This window comes from Choloepus didactylus, chromosome 3 (genome assembly GCF_015220235.1).
Source record: "Choloepus didactylus isolate mChoDid1 chromosome 3, mChoDid1.pri, whole genome shotgun sequence".
Taxonomy (NCBI): Eukaryota; Metazoa; Chordata; class Mammalia; order Pilosa; family Megalonychidae; genus Choloepus; species Choloepus didactylus.
In genome coordinates this window covers 7,825,824-7,846,311 of record NC_051309.1, presented here as the reverse complement: position 1 = coordinate 7,846,311, position 20,488 = coordinate 7,825,824, and the positions used below count along the sequence as shown (strand labels likewise).

The 20,488-nt window shown below is 45.1% G+C and overlaps 1 protein-coding gene across 1 annotated transcript in view; it reads left to right on the top strand.

Annotated features, from left to right (window-relative positions):
- STK32B (serine/threonine kinase 32B) overlaps positions 1 to 20,488 on the top strand; it is a 480,888-nt gene that overhangs the window by 385,902 nt on the left and 74,498 nt on the right. Inside the window, exon 5 of the mRNA XM_037829382.1 lies at positions 2,611 to 2,648. Within this exon, the coding sequence (XP_037685310.1) occupies positions 2,611 to 2,648 (38 nt within the window). The remainder of the gene's footprint in view (positions 1 to 2,610; positions 2,649 to 20,488) is intronic.

The following is a 20,488-nucleotide window of genomic DNA, read 5'->3' as shown; positions in this document are numbered from 1 at the left end:
GTTCCACTGGCCTCCAGCTACTTGCTACACGTGTCTTTCTCTGTGTGTCTGAACTGCATTCCACTTATAAAGGACTCCAGGAATAGGATTAAGACCCACTCTGACTGAGGAGGGCCACACCTTAACTGAAGTAACCCATCAAAAGGTCCCACTTAACAGAGTCCACACCCACATGAATGGATTAAGTTTAAGAACATGGTTTTCTGGGGTACGTACAGCTCCAAACCACACAGGAGGAAAGGACAACAGAAGGAAGGGAGAGTGGGCAGTCAGCCGGGGAGACAGAGGCAGCAGGGAAGAAGGACAGAGGGCAGTGTCTGAGTTCTCCAGGCTGCGATGACAAATACCACCACACAGCGAATGGGCTGCAACAACAAGCAGTTATTACTTTACAGTTTCAGAGGCTGGAAGCCCAAAACCAAGGCACCAGCAAGGCTATTCTTTCTGCACGAAGTTTATTCGTTCTCAGTTGGGTGCTGGCCTGCTCCACCCTCGGGGTCCTCGGCTTGCATCTCCGCCTCCCATCACGGGGCCAGCTCTCTCTCTCCTACTCTTCCAGTTTCCTCCGGCTTCTGGCTGCTTCCTTCTTGGCCTGCTCTGACTCACGTGTCCAAATTTCTTCTGCTTATAAAGGACTCCAGCACTGCGGATTAGGGCCCACGCTGATCCAGGTGGGCCACACCTTAACTAATAAAACAGCTTCCAGAGGTTCTCTTGACAATGGGTTCACACCCACAGGAACGCAGGTTGAGATTAAGAGCGTGCCTATCTTTGGGTACATACTTCAGCCTACTGCAGGAAACGGGCGGACAAAAGAAACCAAAAGAGAGATGCATTTGGCATCAACTGAGGGAGGTGGGACCTCTGCACAGTGACCTTGCAGCCACTTCACAGGTGACACTCCCTGGGCCACATCCTCCCGGCTCCCCACACCCCAGCAAGCTCATCCCAGGCCTGGAGATGTCTTGAGTGATGCTCTAATGTTCACTGCTGTGTTTTTATTTTTAACAAGTATTTTATTTTCCTCTTCTTGAGAAACTGTCCTGGGAGATGTCACGAACAGAGATCAAGTGTTTGTGGACTTAAATCACAAACACTCAGGAAACACTCAACCCTGGTCTTTGCTCTTTGTTTTAATTTTGCAAGTCCTGGAGTTCATCCCAGTGGGACTCCCTAAGTGATTCCAGGAATAATCTCTTTATTTGCCATTGATGTTTTGCAGATGTGTCAGTGGGGAGTCCATTCACTTAATGCTTGTAAATATCATGGGCTTTAAATGTCACGATGAAAATTAAAACTTAAATATGCATATATATTTATATATAATTATAAATTATATGTATATATAATAATTATATATAAATATATAAATAAATACATATAATTATATATAATGTAATTTTATATATATATATATTTAGGGTCTCTCTCACCTCCAAACCCATAGACATTTCATCACATTATTACAAAGAATCATAGTGTGTTTTCAGGTAGAATTAATATTTGATAAACTCAGGAGCAATCACTTTATTTCAAAGAAAGCTACCTTTAGTCTCAGTAGATTTGACATTTATTATCAAAAGAGTGAGTGGGACATGGATTTCTAAAATCTATGGTTTTAATACAGAGCTTCAGAAAATGTGTGATGTTAAAAATTTTTAAAACTGGTGTTGACGATGTCAGTGGAGTTTGCAAAGGCTGTTCCTTGTTCACATTCATCCTTTCCTTCCTACACTCACTCACTAATGCTCCCGAGTGTTTCCTAGCACTAGGCGGGTTTGGGTGGGGGGTGTGAGGGGGTGGGGGGACGTGATGAAGAAAGCAGAGCGCCGGCCTTTAGGAAGCACTACTGTGCTATAATGGGGAGAGATAGCAGGACACCCCCGGTCACTCCTAGTCACCCCCGAGGCCCAGATTTTGCTGACTGTGGTTCACTATGTTACCACCCACTGAGGGTTAGCAAATTTTCTTTGGAAAGGGCTGGATAAAAAAATATTTTAGGCTTGGTTGTCCATGTGTGGTCTCAGTCGCATATTTCTCTTTGCTTTTCGTATCTGTTTGGCTTGCTTTTTACAATCTTTTAGAAATACAAAAGCCGTTCTTTGCTCACAGATCATGCAAAAACAGGCCAAGGGCCAGATTTGACCTGTGGGCCATGTTCGACAATCTCTGACCCAGTAAAGGAATCCTTCCTGAGCCTCAGTTCTTATGTCTGTAAAGTAGAGAGCGAAACACCCGCCGGGTGGCATGGGTGGGACGGTAATGTTATGTCAGGTTGGGAAGGTGCCCATTTCTGCTGGCAAAGACCAGCAGTTACTACTGGGATTATTATAGATGAAGAAGAGAGCCAGAACTTGTTAAGAATATTCAGGGAAAGATTATCCAAACACAGTCTACTTACAATTCCAGGAAACAGAAAGAAGTAAGAACACAGACGCTCCATTATCATAATAATTACTGTCCTGCTTTCTGTCTGAAGACCTCAAGCTAGGGGAAAGACAAGCTCACAGGGTGGTACCAGGCATTTGTCCTAAAGTGTGGCGGTTGTCAGTGTGCTCAGCAATCAGCTCCCAGGAATCACATCTTTGGCTTCTTTGTTTTCTTTTACAGAGACATCAAACCTGACAACATACTACTGGATGAACATGGTAAGCCTGTTGTGAATGTTTAATAGAGACTATTTTGGCAGAGCATCTGATGCACTGGGAAATTGGGGTGTTCTGGTAAATCAGATTTTTAGATTTTCAACCAGAAAACCTGGTGGGAGAACAAGTGTGTAAAATTTCTGGTCCACACTCTGCTGCAGTTGCTCGAGTCCAACAGAGATGAAAATTTCGTGTCCAAAGACATTGCTGAAGACATCACGTCCAAAGACACTTCCCGGTGTGAGCATGACAGGGAAGCAGTGGGAAGGACTGTGGGCTCTGGGGTTGGATGGTCCTGGGTTTCAGACCCCACTTTCCCCACCTATGAGCCAGTGGCTTTGGAAAATCACTCCTCTCTGAGCCTCAGTGATGTCACATGTGAAAGGAGACAAATGGTACTTACTTCCCAGTGTTGTCAGGAGGATAAAATAAGACCATGTGTGCCCAAAAAGCAGGAGCTCAGCAGTCAGTCATCCTCCAAGCCTTTGCTCCTCATCTGTGCCGGCACCCGTCAAGCTGTCCTGTGCTTACAGACACCAAGGAGATCTCATTGGTCTGATTCAGGGGCTTTGAGGTGGGGCCTGAGACTCTGCATTCTGGCAGACTCCCAGGTGATGCATGCTGCAGGTCCATGGATCCTACTTTTTTTTTTTTATTAAATTCAGTTTTATTGAAAGACATTCACACACCATACAGTCATCCATGGTATACAATCCACTGTCCACAGTATGATAACATAGTTATGCATTCATCACCACAATCTATCTCTGAACATTTTCCTTACATTCGAAAGAACCAGAACAAGAATAAAAAATAAGAGTGAAAAAAGAACACCCAAATCATCCCCCCATCCCACCCCATTTGTCCTTTAGTTTTTATCCCCATTTTTCTACTCATCCATACACTAGATAAAGGGGGTGTGATCCACAAGGTCTTCACAATCACATTGTCATCCCTTGTAATCTACATTATTATATAATTGTCTTCAGGAGTCCAGACTGCTGGGTTGGAGTTTGGTAGTTTCATGTATTTACTTCTAGCTATTCCAATACATTAAAACCTAAGAGGTGTTATCTATATAGTGCATAAGAATGTCCACCAGAGTGACCTCTCGACTCCATTTGAAATCTCTCAGCCACTGAAACTATTTCATCTCATTTTGCATTCCCCTTTTGGTCAAGAAGATACTCTCAGTCCCACGATGCCGGGTCCACATTCATCCCCAGGAGTCATATCCTGCATTGCCAGGGAGATTTACACCCCTGGGAGTCGGGTCCCACGCCGGGGGGAGGGCAGTGAGTTCACCTGTCGAGATGGCTCAGTTAGAGAGAGAGAGGGCCACATCTGAGCAACAAAGAGGTACTCAGGGGGAAACTCTTAGGCACCATTACATGCAAGTTTAGACTCTCCTTTGTGGTAACGAGCTTCATAAGGGCAAGTCCCATGATCGAGGGCTCAGCACATCCAACCGCCAGTCCCAATGTTTGTGACAACATCAACACCAGTCCAGGTGAGGATGTCCAACACATCCGCACCTTCCCCCAGATCCTCGGGGCTGGGGAGGGGGAGGCTGTAAATATATTTTTTATTATCTGCCCAAATTACTCTGGGATGTGTCACTATTTCACTCCAGCCTATACTAACCTACCGTATCTCACTTCCTATTCAAAGTTCCATGCAATTGTGGTGTTTGAACAAATCGACTGTAGAGTTGTACCACTTAGAAAATTTAGATCATGGATCCTACTTTGAGTAGCCAGGCTCCGTCCCAATGTTTCTCAAACTTTGGTCTTCTCAGAATCACCTGAATGACTCGATAGATGCCAAAGACCCAGACCCTGTCCTGCCCCAATAAGCCTGGACCTCTGTGTTCTGTGTTAGCTCTCCGGGGGATGTGAGTTTGAGAACCACAGTTCTTTGGCATCACCACAACAGTGTTCATCTGACTTGACAATCAGTTGCAGCTGATGACCGTGACAGCTCTGCAGCAGCTCTCATCACAGCCTTGAAAATGGATTTGCTGACCTTGCTTCAGGCATTTGTCCCTCAAGGACTCTCAGTGGGGTGGGCTGCAGGGAGCACGTGGGGATTTTCCTAAGGTGCTGAGCCCGTCGTCTCTTCTCCATGGCACCTCCTGACCTCGCTCTCCCGTGCCCAGCAGGCTGGGGTCATGGCTCCTTCTGGAAGCTCCTGTAGAGCCCTAGATGTGCAGCTAGTAAGGCTCAGGATATCCTGTCACACTGTGTACATCCCTATACCTTGGAAAGTGGAGCAGGAGAGCAGGATGGGACCATCTGGGTTTCAGCCTCCATACCACATGCTGAAACCAGACTGAACACTTTGGGCAGTGGAAGAGGAAACCTAAGCCAACACACCCCAATTCCTACCTAATTGTGCTAGATAAGTCTAGTTCTAACAAAAGTTGGGCCACCTGACATGCACAGTAGCACACAACTTTAACCTATAGTAGCCTATACCTCATTATAATACTAAAAATCACACCTATAATCATAGTAAGCCTTCATTTTCTTTACATGCATCCTATGACAAAGTATGTAAGCTGTCTGTGCATGCTTCATAATTACTGTCTCTAACCTTGTCATCTCAACAACTGCACACAGTATCATAAGCCCGCCTTTGCCAAGGGGCTTTAAAACTCTCAGCAGCTCTCCGGTTCAGGGAGACAGATCTGAGGCCTGCAGCCTCCTGTTCTCCTTGCATTGTGCTTTGCAATCAAAGCTCTTTCTCTCTTTGAAACCCCAGTGTCATAGATTAGCTGTTGCATGCATTAGGTGGCAAGCCCAGCCTGGCAACAATCTGACCACAGCCCTTTAAGGAGAGGTTGCAGCTGAGGCTCGGTTGCACTGGCCATCTTGTTCCTCCAAGAGACAGCGATGTCTCTTTCGTCTCTCTAACCCTGCCTGTCCTGCCTCCACCCTCTGGGCACTCATGCCTCCTCAGTCTGACTATCTCTACATGTCTTCTGGGTCTCACCTTGGAGAGAACTTGCTCCAAGATGACTTTCCTGGCAGACAGACACACACCTTCCTAGCTTTCCCGTCTGCTCCCCAACTCCTGTGAGTCCCCCAGGAGCAAGGACCTTGTTTGTCTTCGTCATCGTTCCATTCCCAGAACCTCATGCACAATAGATGCTCAATAAATACTGACTGAGAGAAACAAGGAAGCAAGAGCAGAGGGAGAGTCAGGCTCTGGGAGAAGAGCTGGTCAGCATCTCCTGCTATAAAGACAAGGAGGGGAGGCTCATGGCCACAGGCCACTCTCTGGCCTTCTCTCCTAGGGGAGGAGAGTTGTGTGCTTTTGGAAAGAATCCTCTGTTTCTAAATTTCCCTTTTTCACTGCCTGAAAAGCCATTCATTGGATACTTCAAGAGGAGGGGGAGTGAGATTATGATCCACTCACTCCTTAGTATGAAATAATTTCTTTCAACATTCTGTCCCAGCATTTAGCTGAGATGCATTGATGAAATGCGAGCTTAGAGGAGACGGAGGAGGCTGTGTCTGTGATTAATGGAATCACAAATCTTTTAAGTTACAAAGCAAGAGAAGTCCCAGGTCACTTAGATTATCATGAGCCTGCTCAGTTACAGTTACAAAGCGAAGCATCAGCATATCCAGGCTATAGTTCAGTGAGTTATAACACTTATAAGTGTTGGCCTTTTGGCTACATTACAAGTATCAGAAGGCTAAGGCACATCTAAGTGAAGTTCAGTGAGCTGTAATTATATTTGTTAATTCTTGGTTACCAGATCTTGCTGGGCCTTATAGCCATGTTAGGTGGTTTAGAGTTTACTCTGAGGGCCAGAGGGAGCCACTGAAGAGTAAGTAAAAGCCGAACACGAGCTGATCAGATTCGGGCTGTAGAAAGTCTGGGGCTGCTGCATGGAGGTGGATTGGAGGGAACTCAGTAGAGAGCAAGTCACAGAGATGAGAGGCTCTTGCAGATTGAATTGTGTCCCCTACAAGACACGTTCAGATCTGAATCCACATTCCTCTGGATGTGAGCCCATTCGTAAATAGGACCTTTGAAGATATTATTAGTTAAGGTGTGGCCAAATTGAACCAGGGGGGTCTTAATTGATTTGACTGGAGGCTTTATAAAGAGAGGGAATTTAGACATAGTCAGAAGTAAGACGCCAGAGTCAGAAAAACCAAAGAGGAGAGAGAGATCTTGCTGGGCCTTGGTGCACTGCCATCACCAGAAAGAACACCACAGATCCCAGGAGAAAGCTCAGCCTTGCCAACATCTTGATTTTGCACTTCTAGCCTTCAGAACCATGAGACAATAAATGCTTGAGTTTGAGCCAAACTGTTGTGTGGAATTTGTCATAGCAGCTCCGGCAAACCAAGACACAGTCCAGTCATCCAGATCAGGCAAACAGTGGGGGCAGCTGCGGGCGGGGACCCAAGAGTGCCCACATATCTGGCCCATGCCCTCTCGTGAGGTAGGGGTGCCACCAGGATTCAGTCCTCAGGCGGGAGCTGGGATTCAGAAGGAATTCCACGGGAACTCACTAGACCACAGAGCTAACTCAGGGCCAGTGACACGACCAGGTCTTCTAAAGCATTGCCCACTTGGGCAGGATCAGCTCAGGACATGGGTGCACCAGGTTGAAAATCTTTGGGCTTGATACTGGGTGGGCCTGGGGAAAGAAGAGCTGATGGGTGGCAGCTTTGATTAAGATTTCTGCTGAAAGCCCCTAGAAGTTTCCTTTGCAAACCTTCCTTGCATATTCAACTGCCCAGGTATGTGTCTCCCAAGCTGGCCACGGGATTTCCTATATCCCATACAGCTAATGCAGGCACTTGTGTCCAGTGAACAAGTGACAAATCACTCCAGATGATTTTTACTCAGACCAGGGACAGTAGGCAATGACACTACAAGGAACGTTGGCAGCTCTTGTGGACCTCGGGGCAAAGATTTAATTATATGCATTTCTGATCATTTATTTAGTGTATTTTCATTTACTAATTTATATCTTCTAAATCTTTAATCTTCTAAATCTTTACTCCTCTAAATCTTTAATATTAAACATGTGCTATCCATTTTATAGTAAGATGCAGTACGGTCTGTGTTTCTAAGTGGGTCACAAAGATACAGTTTCGATGACATCCACTTACACATTTGGTGAACTGCATTACAAAAAAGTTTCCAAAACAGATAACAGATATGTAGCTATTTAAAAAGTTCAATCATTGGTCTCGTTAAATATTTCCTTGAAGAACAAGTTTGCTGTCTTTACAATGAAACATAAACATAATTAAATAGGTGTATTAATATTTTATTAATTATGTTTAAGATCTGCTGATTACACAAAATCCAAGAATCTTGTGCAAGCTTCTCTGCTCTCCCAGTGTCTGCTTGCTATTCTGCTTTCTGATCTTTCAGGGTGGGGTTTATCTCCTGGGATGGACATCTTAATTCTGCGCTGACATTTGGGGTCTATTGCCACAAGCAAAAACCATACATTGAGGGAAAACCAGAGTTGAAGGAAGATACATTAGTTTAGGGTAGGGTGGGGAGAAGAGGTGGGTTTGGTTTTAGGCTGAAGGGAAAGAACTCAAGAAAATAGGGGATTTAGAGATCTAAAGGGAAGGGAAAGGGATTATATTCATTTTCCACTGCCACAATAAAGCTGCCTAACAAACACACAAGAAATCTCTAGTTAGCTCACAGGTCTTTGGGGTTAAGCTGATGTAGGCTGGGCTTGGCCAGTCTTGGCATCACTTGCTCCTAAGAATGAGGTGAGTAGGGTCAGCCAGGCAGCTCTGGAGGTGATGGCTGGGCACATCCTGTCCGAGGTTGCCTGGCTGCCATCTGCTGTGGCATGGCCTTGGCCGGGATGACTGGGCTCCCCAACTCTGCTCCCTGTAGCCCTTCTGTCAAGGCTAGCCCGAGAAGGACCTTCTCATGGAGGTATCAGGAAGCAAGAGCAGGGAAAGGCAATCGCTGAAGCCTCTGCCTGTGCCATGTTTGTTACCATTAAGCAAGTCACAAGACTGAACCTAGAATCACAGGGGAGGGTGCTGCTAAGTTCCATGGCAACAGGGATGACAAAGGGTTAAGGGACTGGGGCAGTTAGTGAGACACTACCACAGGTGTTGATGCAAGAGGCTGGTGGAAATGGAAGTTGCTGCATGCACGGGTAGAGGGGCTGGTCTTTACCACCTGGGGAGCTCAACTTCCCCAAAGATGGGCCAGGTGAGGGGAGTCAGAGACAGAAGGGGATCACCCGTATTTTGTCCTGTGTTTCAATGGTGGCCTTTGTCCAAAGTTCACTTATGGTAACAAGGACCAATGCAGTCCTTTTGCTCCTCCAGGAAAGCAATCCCTTCATTGCTGCAGAACTGCAAAACACTGGGCTTTGCACCAGGTGATGGAGGAAGGCAGAGCCCCAGTGGCCCAGGGCCTCCTGGTCTGGTGTGGATGTTCGCATCACAGCTGCACATTAAAACCACCGGAGAGCTTGAAAAAGTACCAGTCCCAGGCCCCATCCACAGAGATTCTCATTTGATTCATCTTATGGGAGAGAGTTCTGGGTGTTGGGATTTTTTAAAGTTCCCAGGGGGCTTTTGGGCTTTCAGCTTGGAGGAGGCCAAGGCGCAACTTTCTTCGTCTCGCATCCGAGTTCACCCGGGCACCGGCTGCCGCCGCCATGTGGGCCGGGTTCAAGCCCAACGAGATCGAAGGTGTGTCCCTGAGGTATACCCGTGGGGAAGTCAGTGCCGCATCTGCCTCCAAGGTAGGCCCCCAAGATTGGCCTCCTGGGTCTGTCTCCAAGAAAGCTGGTGGTGGCATCACCAAGGCAACTGGTGACTGGAAGGGTCTGAGGGTCACAGTGAAACTGACCATTCAGATCAGACAGGTCCGGGTTGAGGGGGGACCTTCTGCCTCCGCCCTGATCACGAGAGCCCTGAGGAACCAGCCAGAGACAGAACGGAGCAGGGAACCATTCATCACAGTGGAAATACCACTTTTGAAGAGATGGTCAACATTGCCCAACAGACGTGACACAGATCCTTATCCAGAGAACTGTCTGGAACCCTTAAAGAGGCTCTGGAGACTGCCCAGCCCATGCCGTGTTGATGGCCACCCTCCTGAAATCAGAGATGATATCAACAGTGATGCAGTGGGATGCCCAGCTAGTTAAGAACTACAAAGGAAAGTGTTTAAATAAAGGACTATTTGACAATCAACAACAAAAAGTTCCCAGGTGATTCCCAGGTGCAGCCAAGTCTAAGCGAGGGAAAGAAAAGTGCAGAAGTGATTCGGACCCAGCAGGGTCAGCACTGTGATGGGGCAAGGACGGGCTGCAGAAGAACAGGAGGGCACAGATGTCCATCCTAGGGGTGAGGAAAGGCTTCTTATAGGAGGGGGCATCTGTGCTGGATCCTGATGCAGGGATGGAGGTAATGGAGCATTTTGGGGAATATGACATTCTAGAGGGAGGGAACGGCAGATGAGAAAGAGTGACAGGAATGAAGACATGAAGACCCCAAACATTCTTGACTTTTCACACTGGCTGCAGAGTATAGATCCTGTGCTTTGCTCCCCAGTCTTGGTGAGGGCACATAAGGGGTCAGAAACGTGACCTGGAATTTTGGCAACCAGTGGTAACACAGCAGCCAAAGCATTGGAGCAAATGTGTTCTCCTCATTAACTGGACTCATTTCAAGAATTGCCTCTCCATCTGGTGCTAACATATTTGTTGATAACTTTGATGAGTGTTCCCCAAAATGGCTTTGGCCAGCTGCATTGACATCCCCTTCTCTCTTGTCAAAACATTTTATATTCCATCTCCATCAGGCAAGGAGTAAGGGAACCCAGGAAATTAAAAAAAAAAATTAGACAGCTGTTGTTTGTGATGTATCAGAAGAGGGGCTTGGAGTAGCTGAGAAAACAGTGGGGAGAAGCCACTCAGGCAAGCTGGAGACAGACATGTCTCTGCTATGTCAGGGAGTCCACAGTGGATGTCTTCATTCTAGACAGGTTCCAAGAGTTTAAGCTCAAAGCATATAAAAGGTTTAAGCTCTTCTAGGTGGCACTGTGGGGGTCCCAATGAGGTTCTCTTCTGAAGCCCATGAAGAAGGGGCTCCAACTACAGTTAGATGCCTAGGAGGGTCTTAAAGTCATAAAGACCCTGTGTGGGGGGTACTCTGCAGGCCCCCCATAGACAGCTTCCATCTTCCCCACATGAGATTTGAACAAGTAAGAAATAAAACAAAGAAATGCAAGCTACCACCTTCATGGCTGATGAAGGCTAGATTCCTGTGACAGCCTGAAAGGACTCCCTACCCCAGAACCCCAGAAGGAGGTGGACCCCCCACCCAGGTCCCCCACCTGGGAGGTGAGGGGCAGCCCAAGGAAGACCAAGAGCTTAGAGGACCAGAGGAGGGACCCGAGTGCTGCCGAGAGGAGGCCAGGCAGAGCCGAACCGAGCAAGGCCAGTTTGTTCTCCCCAAGTTCACCCTTCACATGATCACACACCTTGGAGGGAGGGAAGTGGGGTGGAGAGAGACTAAGATGTACTTAGGGCAAATCCCTCCTTGTGGAAATCATGCGTGGGAAAGACCCTCCCCTAGCAACTGGGTCCAAATTCCAACTCAGCCTTGTAATAGCCCTTGTAATTGTTCACCCTTCCCGGAACAGCGTTTGACACTGGGCTGGAGATGCAGGTGCATAGTCCCTGGCTTCAAGAAGCACGTGAGTATGGAGAGGAGGCTCACAAACCTTTCAGGGCTTCAGTGTCCTCTAGAGTAGGTGGCTTAGTAAAATAGCAAGACAGCAGACCTTGGGGTCAGACATACTTGGATTTGAATTCTGGACTAAGTAGAAACCTCCTCAGCTGCTCACACCATGAAAGTGAGGACTAGCTGGTGTTTGGGGGAGCTCTGCCTTGGCAAGCACCCCCATCCCTCAAGCTTGCGATCCTGTGACTTTCCCACAGAAAGATGCCCTCTGCTTTCCTTCCATCTTCCAAATCTTACCCAAGTGCTTCTCCTTGGCCAACCTAAATCTTGACCAGAGCCCTAGCTGCAAGGGAGTCAGGGGATGTGGTGTTCATCCTCCCAGCCCCTGTGATACAGGAGGCAGCAAAGAGAGGAGTGGAAGGAGGATGCTAAGTGTCAGCACAGGCTCTTGCAGAGCCTTTGTAAAGAGCGGATCATGGTTGTGAACATGTTATTAAAACTCCTCTATGAATGTTATCGATCATGATCAATATGATTGCAGAAAATTACAGGCTCCATAGAGTGAGGTAGAAGGGAAATGTGTTGGTCGGGAAGGCTTGGCTATGCTTCAGAAATCTGGTGGCTTAACACTGAGCTCTGTGGAGGTAGAGAGAAGGTGAAAAAAACTAAATATCTGGGGGCTCTCTTGAAAGCCTTGGGCTCGTGGTTTCTGTCCAGTACAAAATCAAGTAGAGGGCAAATACTGGGGCAGGCTTTATAGAAGCAGATGCAAGATACACTCAGGCATTTGAACGGTCCAGGGTAGGAGTGCCCCTAATCTTGACCAAGGAAATCAGCAGGTCCCAGGGGTGCTGTGTTCTCATACACACCTATTGATTGACACTGAGCACCTGTGCACAGGGGAGCCTGGAGCAGACAGGTGGGCTTTTTTGGTGTGTGTTTGTGGGTTTCTTTTTTTCTGGGGGGGGTTGGTTGGTTGGTTTTCATTTTGTTGTCATTTGTAGACCCTGCATTCCTGCCCCATCATGAAACACAGGGTTGCTCATATCATATGGAGGAGAAAAAATCAATAGATCATCTCATTCTTTATCAGGCAGAGGCATGTTTCCAAAACACTCTTCCTGCTGCCACAGGCTGAAGGGAGCTTGGATAAGCTGGTGCAGTGGAATTAGATGTGGTTTCTTTATCCTTTTGCCGCAGTCCTGTGATAAGTTCTCTGTGATCCCCATGAAGATAAGTGGGAGGGAAAATATAGTTCTGGGTGGAGCTGGGACGTGATCCTGATCGGAAGCCGGGCAGCCAGCATGGAAATTGCCACCGATACCTGGGAAGGACAGGGAGGAGCAGCCTCGGAGCCGGGGTGGGTGGAGACTGCTGGGCTCTGCAGTGAGCGGGCAGCTGGGTGCATGGCCATGACTCCCACCTCTCAGGGGAGCACCACCCTGACCTCTGCTGAGATGTGGTGTAGACCCTGGAAACCAGTGAAGACAGGGCCAGAACATCCACATGAGATTTTATCCCTATTCAAGTGGTCTAAAAGGGAAGCAAGCCCAGAGAGCAAGGTGGAATGAGACCACCTCCATAGACCCCCTTCCATCCTACCCCCTGGTCTGCCTCCTCCCAGTGGCTCTACCCTGGCTCCCACTCCCAGGAATTCACAGGGAGGCAATGGAACCCCTGGGAAGTGAGGATTCCAGAGGCCAAGGTCACAAGGCAATTCACTTTGTGCCTAAACAAGGGTGGCCATCTCGTCTCCTGTTTCCTGGCTTAGGACCTGCTGTTCACCTGGTATTGGCTTCAGGGTTGACCGACCCTTCAGAGAAGACTCCGTCGTCTCCCAGCCTGTGATCTTGGATGACCCACTGAGTCCGGCCATCAGTCATGTGAACACCCCCACATGGGGCTCTTTCATCACAGGGACTGAGATGGGAGAAGGGAAGGGAAGGGAGTGGTGGAGCAGAAAAGGTCAACAAAGCTGCAGCAGAGTTCAGGAAGGCCTTTCAGATGCTCTCCCTCAGATATGTAGGGAAAGCACCAGAACCAGCCTGGGAAGTAGGCATCACTGGTATTTGTGGAACAGCAGGGTAATTCCATGTATCAGCAATGTCAGTCCCCAATAAAGGGGGGACTTCAGCTCCTTGTAATCTCCACACACCCCCAATTCTGTCACGTAGCAAGCTGACACATTCTCGGCACCTTTGCTTTCCAACTCCCTCCCCCATACACACGGATAGGAGCTGCTCCATAAATAATTGTTGACTTCATTAATAAATTAATGAAATTCTTCAAGGTCACATGGGTGTCAAGTATTTTCAAACTCAGAAAATAGCCCAAATATTCCTTGTACTGTTAACCCTGGCACTGGCACCATTTCTGAAAACGTGGAGAGGGTGGCTGGGGTCCCACTATCTGAGGTCAGGCTTGAAAGTGATGTCCCTGTAATCTGAATAGTCAAAACTTGAAATGGAATGTTGTCAACTCCTACAAACAGTAAAGAATGAGGACAGGTGAAAGGGCTTTCAGTTAGTCAGTCAACAACCACTCACTGAGTACCTTTTCTAGGCCAGGCCAGTGATAAGGCACTGGGAACATAGAAATGAAGAAGGCAGGATTCCTGGACTCCAGGAATCAGATAATTTAGCAGACGTAATATGGTGAACTCTAGGATGGGGAGTGAGAGTGGAGGGGAATGGGGTGTCCAGGGCAGAGGTCTAACTTAGAGACACCACACTCTGTGGTAGTGGAAGTATGAAAGCAAAGGCTAGATGTGTACCTGTCAGGATTATGACTCTTGAGCAAGGTCTTGAAGGATGAATAGAAGTCCACCAGGCAGAGGAGAAAGAAGAGTAATCCAAGTGGTATCAGAGGCTTGGAAATGAGGTGAAGTTCTCTGTGTTCGGAGAACGGTGAGACTTGTGGCTGGGTACAGGGCTGGCACTACAATCATTGATACTCTGATTAGAAACCATTTTAATGGCTCTCAAACAATACCTCAGGCTCCTTTTCTGTCTGAATTTTGAATGAGTTCACTTTATGGAAAGAAAATAGCCTAAAAATCAGTCCATTTTTTTTTTTCAGATTTTGTAGAAAAGTTCAATTCTCCCAGGAAGGAGCTCATCAGAAATCTTTTCAGCACTAATTCTCACTTTCCTATGTCTTTATTCAACCATTAAAAGAAACTCCAGCTCATCAATTAACGCAGCAAATTCCAGAAGTGGAATTATTGTCTCTCTCAGGGTATCGCCTGCTGTATGCAGATTCCTGGGGGTATACCAGCCGGCTTGCTTCAGATCTCCCCCCTAGGACCTGCCAACCCCAGAGGAACTGGGAGGAGGCAAGCTCAGGGCCATTCCCCCCAGACCTCAGGGAAGCAGAGGGAGGCAGTGGGGAAGGAACCCCTGCCCCGAGGAGGCCTGGAGTTGAACTCATCTTCCCCACCTGTTAGCTACATGAACTTGGACAAGCCACTTGGCTCTGCAAAAAGATGTGATAATATCTCCCTCACGGGAAGATTTCAAGGATTAACATGAGATTTGACACCATTTCTGTCCACCTATGTGGCTCTAAATAACAGTGGTTTAAACTAGATAGGGAATGCATTTTTTCCTCCCTCTTTCCTGGACTCCTGGCTTCAGCCCTTGCCCCTATAATCTATTCCTAATGGCCAAAGTGATCTGTAAAGTGGAGTTAGGGTGTGCCACTCCTTCTCAAAACCCCCTTACTTAGAGTAAAAGCCAGTGCCCACACCGTGTACACAGGCCTTACACAGTCCACACCTTCCCCCCACCTTATGTATTCCTTCCCCCCCTTACGTGTTCCTTCCGCACTCCTCCTTGTTCACTAAGACCTGCCCCACCGAGCCCTCCACTGGGCGACACAGGACACTTGCTCTGGAACTTCCCTGTTCCTTCAGAGTCCCATGTGGCCTTCTCTTCGTCAGGTCTTTGCTCAATATCACATTCTCAGTAAGGGTGCCCCTAACCTCCCTATTTAATCTTATAACTACCCTACAAGGTACTTGTTATATTGTTTACATTTAATCTGAAGATTATAGAGGTTGTGTAACTTGTCCAAATAACATTTTAAATGGCTGTTGGGACACCATCAGTTGCAAGGAACAAAGAGACAAACTCAGAAGTCCTAAATGATGAAGAGTATTGTTTTGACTCATGCAGCTGAAGTCCCATGGAATGAGGTTTCAGGAAGGGTTTGATCTGGCTATGGCACCATTTCCCTGCTGTATCTTCTCTACAGATCAGCTACATCTTTAGGCTGGCTTTCCGTATGGTAGCAAATGACTTCCACAGTTCTGGGGATCATTTTTCCACCAGACACTGGCTAAAGACAGAAAATATTGTTTCAAGTAGCTACTGCACAAAAGAGAGAAATCTTTTCCTGAAGTCCCTAGAGAAGGTGTTTCCAAGTCTCATTGGCCCCATTTGGGTCATTGGGTCCCAAGCCTGGGCCAACATCCATAGCTGAGGGGTGGGATTACCCTGACCAGCTCCAGTTGGGAACATATGCCCTAAAGCTGGGGTGGCGTCAAATATGGGGAGTGGGGGGGTGATGGGGGATTTGGTGTAATTACCAAGACAAAGAGGTTTGAGTGGGTGCCAACAGCAAGTTTTCACCCCAATAGCATAGCCATAATTTGTTCTTGGGAAGTTTGACTCCAGAAACTGTGTCCTTAACCACTCTGCATCATGCCTTTCAGCAGGGGAGACACAACATCATTATGTGCAGGTAATGTGATTCTATACCTAGCAAAACCGAAAGACTCAAATAAAAGATTAATAAAATTAACAGGGGTTTGTAAAAACTAGTAGGTAGGTTTAACTGCTGTGTCAAAGACTGAAAAAAAATTGACTTACTCAAAAGAGAATTTTGTTTCTGTCACAAGCAAAAGTCCAATCTCTCCTCCATGGAAGTTAACAGAGGCCCAGTCTCCTTCTATTTTATTTCTTCTCACCAATAATGTCTCCTTAAGTTCACATAACATACTATGGAATAGGGGAGGAGAAGAAAGTAGGACATTTTCATTCCCTTTGGGGTACAACCAAGAAGGGACACATATCATATTCCATTGTTCAGAACTCAGTTGTATTCCCACAGGCAGTTGCAAAGGATGTTGGGAAATGTAGTCTTTATCTAGATAGCCATGAACCCACCTAAAAATTTTATTAATATATGAGAAGGGGAAGTGGGTTATTGGAAAACCACCAGGATCCTCTGCCTTAGGAGTTTAATAAAGTGGTCAAATAGAAGACAACAAAATTCAGTTTTTTGTGTTTTTTTGCTTTGTTTTGTTTTGTCTTTTAGTTTTACTAGCAACAGTTGGGTAGAAACAGAAATAGAAAATATTTTGATTCAAAATAGTAACAAAAACATAGTATCTAGAAATAAATTTACCCAATAACACATAAGGCCTAAGTGAAAAGAATATTAAACATGTATTGAAGAAATAAAGCAAGGTCTGAATGAAAGGCCCTAGAAGTCAACACTTCTCATATAGGTATATGAGTTAATGTAATTCCTCTCCAAATATTAATGGGTGTATTTTCCCAAACTGGGCATACAGTATATAAAGATGTGATTTGTAAAAATAACATAAAGGGAAGGGATGGAAATATTTAGAAGCAGAATATTTGTATGCTATTGATGCTAAGGTATATCAATTCAAAATAGATTAGTGTAAGTTTAAGAGATTAACCACTAAGGAAGATGTGTGTGTGTGTGTGTGTATGTGTGTGTGTATATATATATACACACACATATATACAGAAAAGGAAATGAGAAAGTAATAAATGTTATACTATAAAAATATCAACTAAATGCAAAGAAACACAGTAATTGAGGAATTAAGGAACAAAACAGATATCACATATAGATAGCAAATAGCAAAATGGCAGAAGTAAGTGCTTCCTTACCAGAAATTATATTAAGTATAAACGAAATGAATTCTCCAATTCATTTGGCAGAATGGATTTTTTTCAAAAACAGGTTCAATTATATACTATCTATAAGAGACTCACTTTAGAGTCAAAGATGCAAATAGGTTGAAAGTTAAAGAAAAAGATATTTCATGCAAATAGTAACCAAAAAGAGAGCTGGAGTGACTATTTTAATATTGGGCAAAATAGATTTTATGTCAAAACTGTTACAAGACAATGAAGGACATTATACTTTGATAAAAGGATCAAACCATAAAGAAAATATAACAATTATAAACACATACTCATTGACAACAGAACCCAAAAAGCATGAAGCAAAACTTGACAGAACTAAAGAGAGAATCACACAGTTCTACAATAATATTTGGAGACTTCAATACCCCAATTTAAATAGATAAAAACTAAACAGAGATCAATAAGGGGATTTGAATAACACTATAAAACAATGAGACCTAATACACAAATGTAGAACGTGCCACCCAACAACAAAAGAATTCACGTTTTTCTCAAGCACAGTGGAACACTCTCCAAGATAGAACATAGGTGAGGTTGCAAAACAAGTCTCAAAATTTGAAAAGTTTGAAGTCAAACAAAGTATCTTCTCTGACAACAATGGAATGAAGCTAGAAATCAATAACAGAAAGAAACTAGAAAATTCACAAATGTATGGAAATTGAATAACACTTTTAAACAAAGAAGAAATCAAAAGGAAACTTAGAAATACAGATGAATGAAACAAAAACACAGCATACCAAAGCTAAAGAAATGCAGAGAAAGTAACACTCAGAAGGAATTGTAGACTGTAAATACTTATGTTAATAAAGAATAAATATTTGAAATCAATAACCTAACTTTACTACTTAAGGAACTAAGAAAAGAAGATAAAACTAAACCAAAATCCAGAAGAAGAGTGGAAATAATAAAATTAGAGCATAGATAAGTGGAAAGAATAGAAAAACAACAGAGAAAATCAATGAATCTAAAAGTCAAAAAGATCAACAAAATTGTCAAAACTTTAGCTAGAATAACCAAGAAAAAAGAGAAAAGACTCAAAGTACTAAAATCAGGAATGAAAATGGGGATATTACTACTGGCATTACTGAAATAAAAAAGATTCTAAGGGAATACTGTGAAAAATTATACATCAAAATATTAAATAACTTAAATGAAATTGGCAATTAATAGACATAAAAAATAACAAAACTGACTCCAGAAGAAATAGAAAATTTTAACAGACTTTCAGCAAGTATAGAGATTGGATCAGTAATCAAAAATCCCTCATGAAAGAAAAGCCAGGTCCAGATGCTTCCTGGTGAATTCTTCTGAACATTTAAACAAGAATTAGCACCAATCCTTGACAAACACTACCAAAAAATAGAAGGGAAGAGAACACTTCCTAACTCATTCTCTGGGGCCAGCATTAAGCTGATACCAAAACCAAGCAAAAACATCACAAGAAAACTTCACACCAATATCCTTTATGATTGTAGATACAAATGAAATACTAGAAAACTGAAATCTAGCAGCATATTAAAAGGATAATACACCATGAACAAGTGGGAAGGTGCCAGGAATTCAAGGGTGATGCAACACTTGAAAATCAATCACTGTAATGTTTGCTGGTATTAGAAATGAAGAAATGAGAGGATACAGGCAGTGAATTGGCCCTGACTGGAGAAGGTGGTTTTTGGGTCAAATCTTGGGAGAATAACAATGCTAAGAGCCAACACTTATCAGAGGCTTGCCAATTTCCTGCATGCCACGCACTGCTCTAACCATTCCATGTGTAGTAACTCTTCAACTTCTCAAAATAGCCCTCTGAAATGGATATTTTGTTATCATCATTCCCATTTTACAGATGAGGTCTAGAGATTAAGTTATTTGCCCAATGTCACAGAGCTGGTCACGACAAAGCTGAGCCCCAAATCACAGCAGTCTTGCTCAGAGTCTGTGCACCAACCACTACACCACACTGTCTCTCAGCCAGAGGACCGTGGATGGCTGAATGGGACAAATGCTCATTCCAGCCATGGGGAGAGCCCTAAGGAAATCCCCAGAGGCTGGAGCAGGCTGAGTATATCTTAGGAACATTGCCCAGATGGGAGACTGTCCATCTGTCAGGGAAGTGATCCCAGCAAAGGCCTTGCTGGGAGACTTAAGCATCATCTGATGGCCCCTGAGTATTACTGATCATTGCTAAAGTAGTTCCTCACTGCTGCATCTCACCTAGGGAGCTGGACAGTGTCCTGGTGGAGCATCTTGCTCGCAAATCAGTGCTGGTATTTGGGCCTGTGATTTGGGGCTTGCATGTAGAATCATTGGTGCTTTTTCTGTCCACTGTGGCCGATCCCATCAGGCTTGCCCCACCTGTAAGCCATCCTTTGGGAATCTCCACAGGCCTCAGTTGCATCTGCTCTAGAAACACAAACACAGTTTCAAGATTTGGTGAAAATCCAACCTGCCATTGTCACATGATGACAGGCAAAAAGAAAGACTTGTAATTGTATTTATTACAAGTGTTATTTAAGGGTCTCAGAGCTAGTTTCTTTTATGCACCAAATTCCCCAGAGAGCAAGTACTGACTAGTCACAGCTTTCCTCCTTCCTCCCAACCTTTGTCTTTTTCTTGCACTCATCTCCTCTTTTCCTTCCTCCTTCTCTCATTCCCCTTCTTCCTTCTTCTGGTTATTGAACACAGGCTTTGTGGTGGGCTCTGGGCCAGACCCCACACCTGGCCTGTCCTTGTCCCAGATGCTGCCATTGCTTCTGACTGGTGGGAGCCCCCGCTGTACCACTGAACCCATCAAGTTCAGAACTAAGGACCTGCTGCCCTTAGCAGAGCAGTGTCCTCTGGACATGAGAGCCTTTCTCCTCACCCACCCCTCCCCCAACCACAGCCCACCCTCAGTTTTCCTGAGAAGAGTGGACACCACTGACCTGTCTCATGTATTTACCAAGAATGTTTATTCTCTAGATCAGGGTCTCTAAACTTCTGATCCATAGAAAATTATGATGCCTCCCCAATAAATGTATAATTTCGAATGTACAAATAATATGCATGCACTATTAAACTTATTCCTATTACAAAACATGCACACAAAATTGACTTTTTAAAGTATCAGATAAAATATTATTATAAATAGAGGCTCTAATATTTTCTTCCTGCACCCCATCCTGGAGACTAC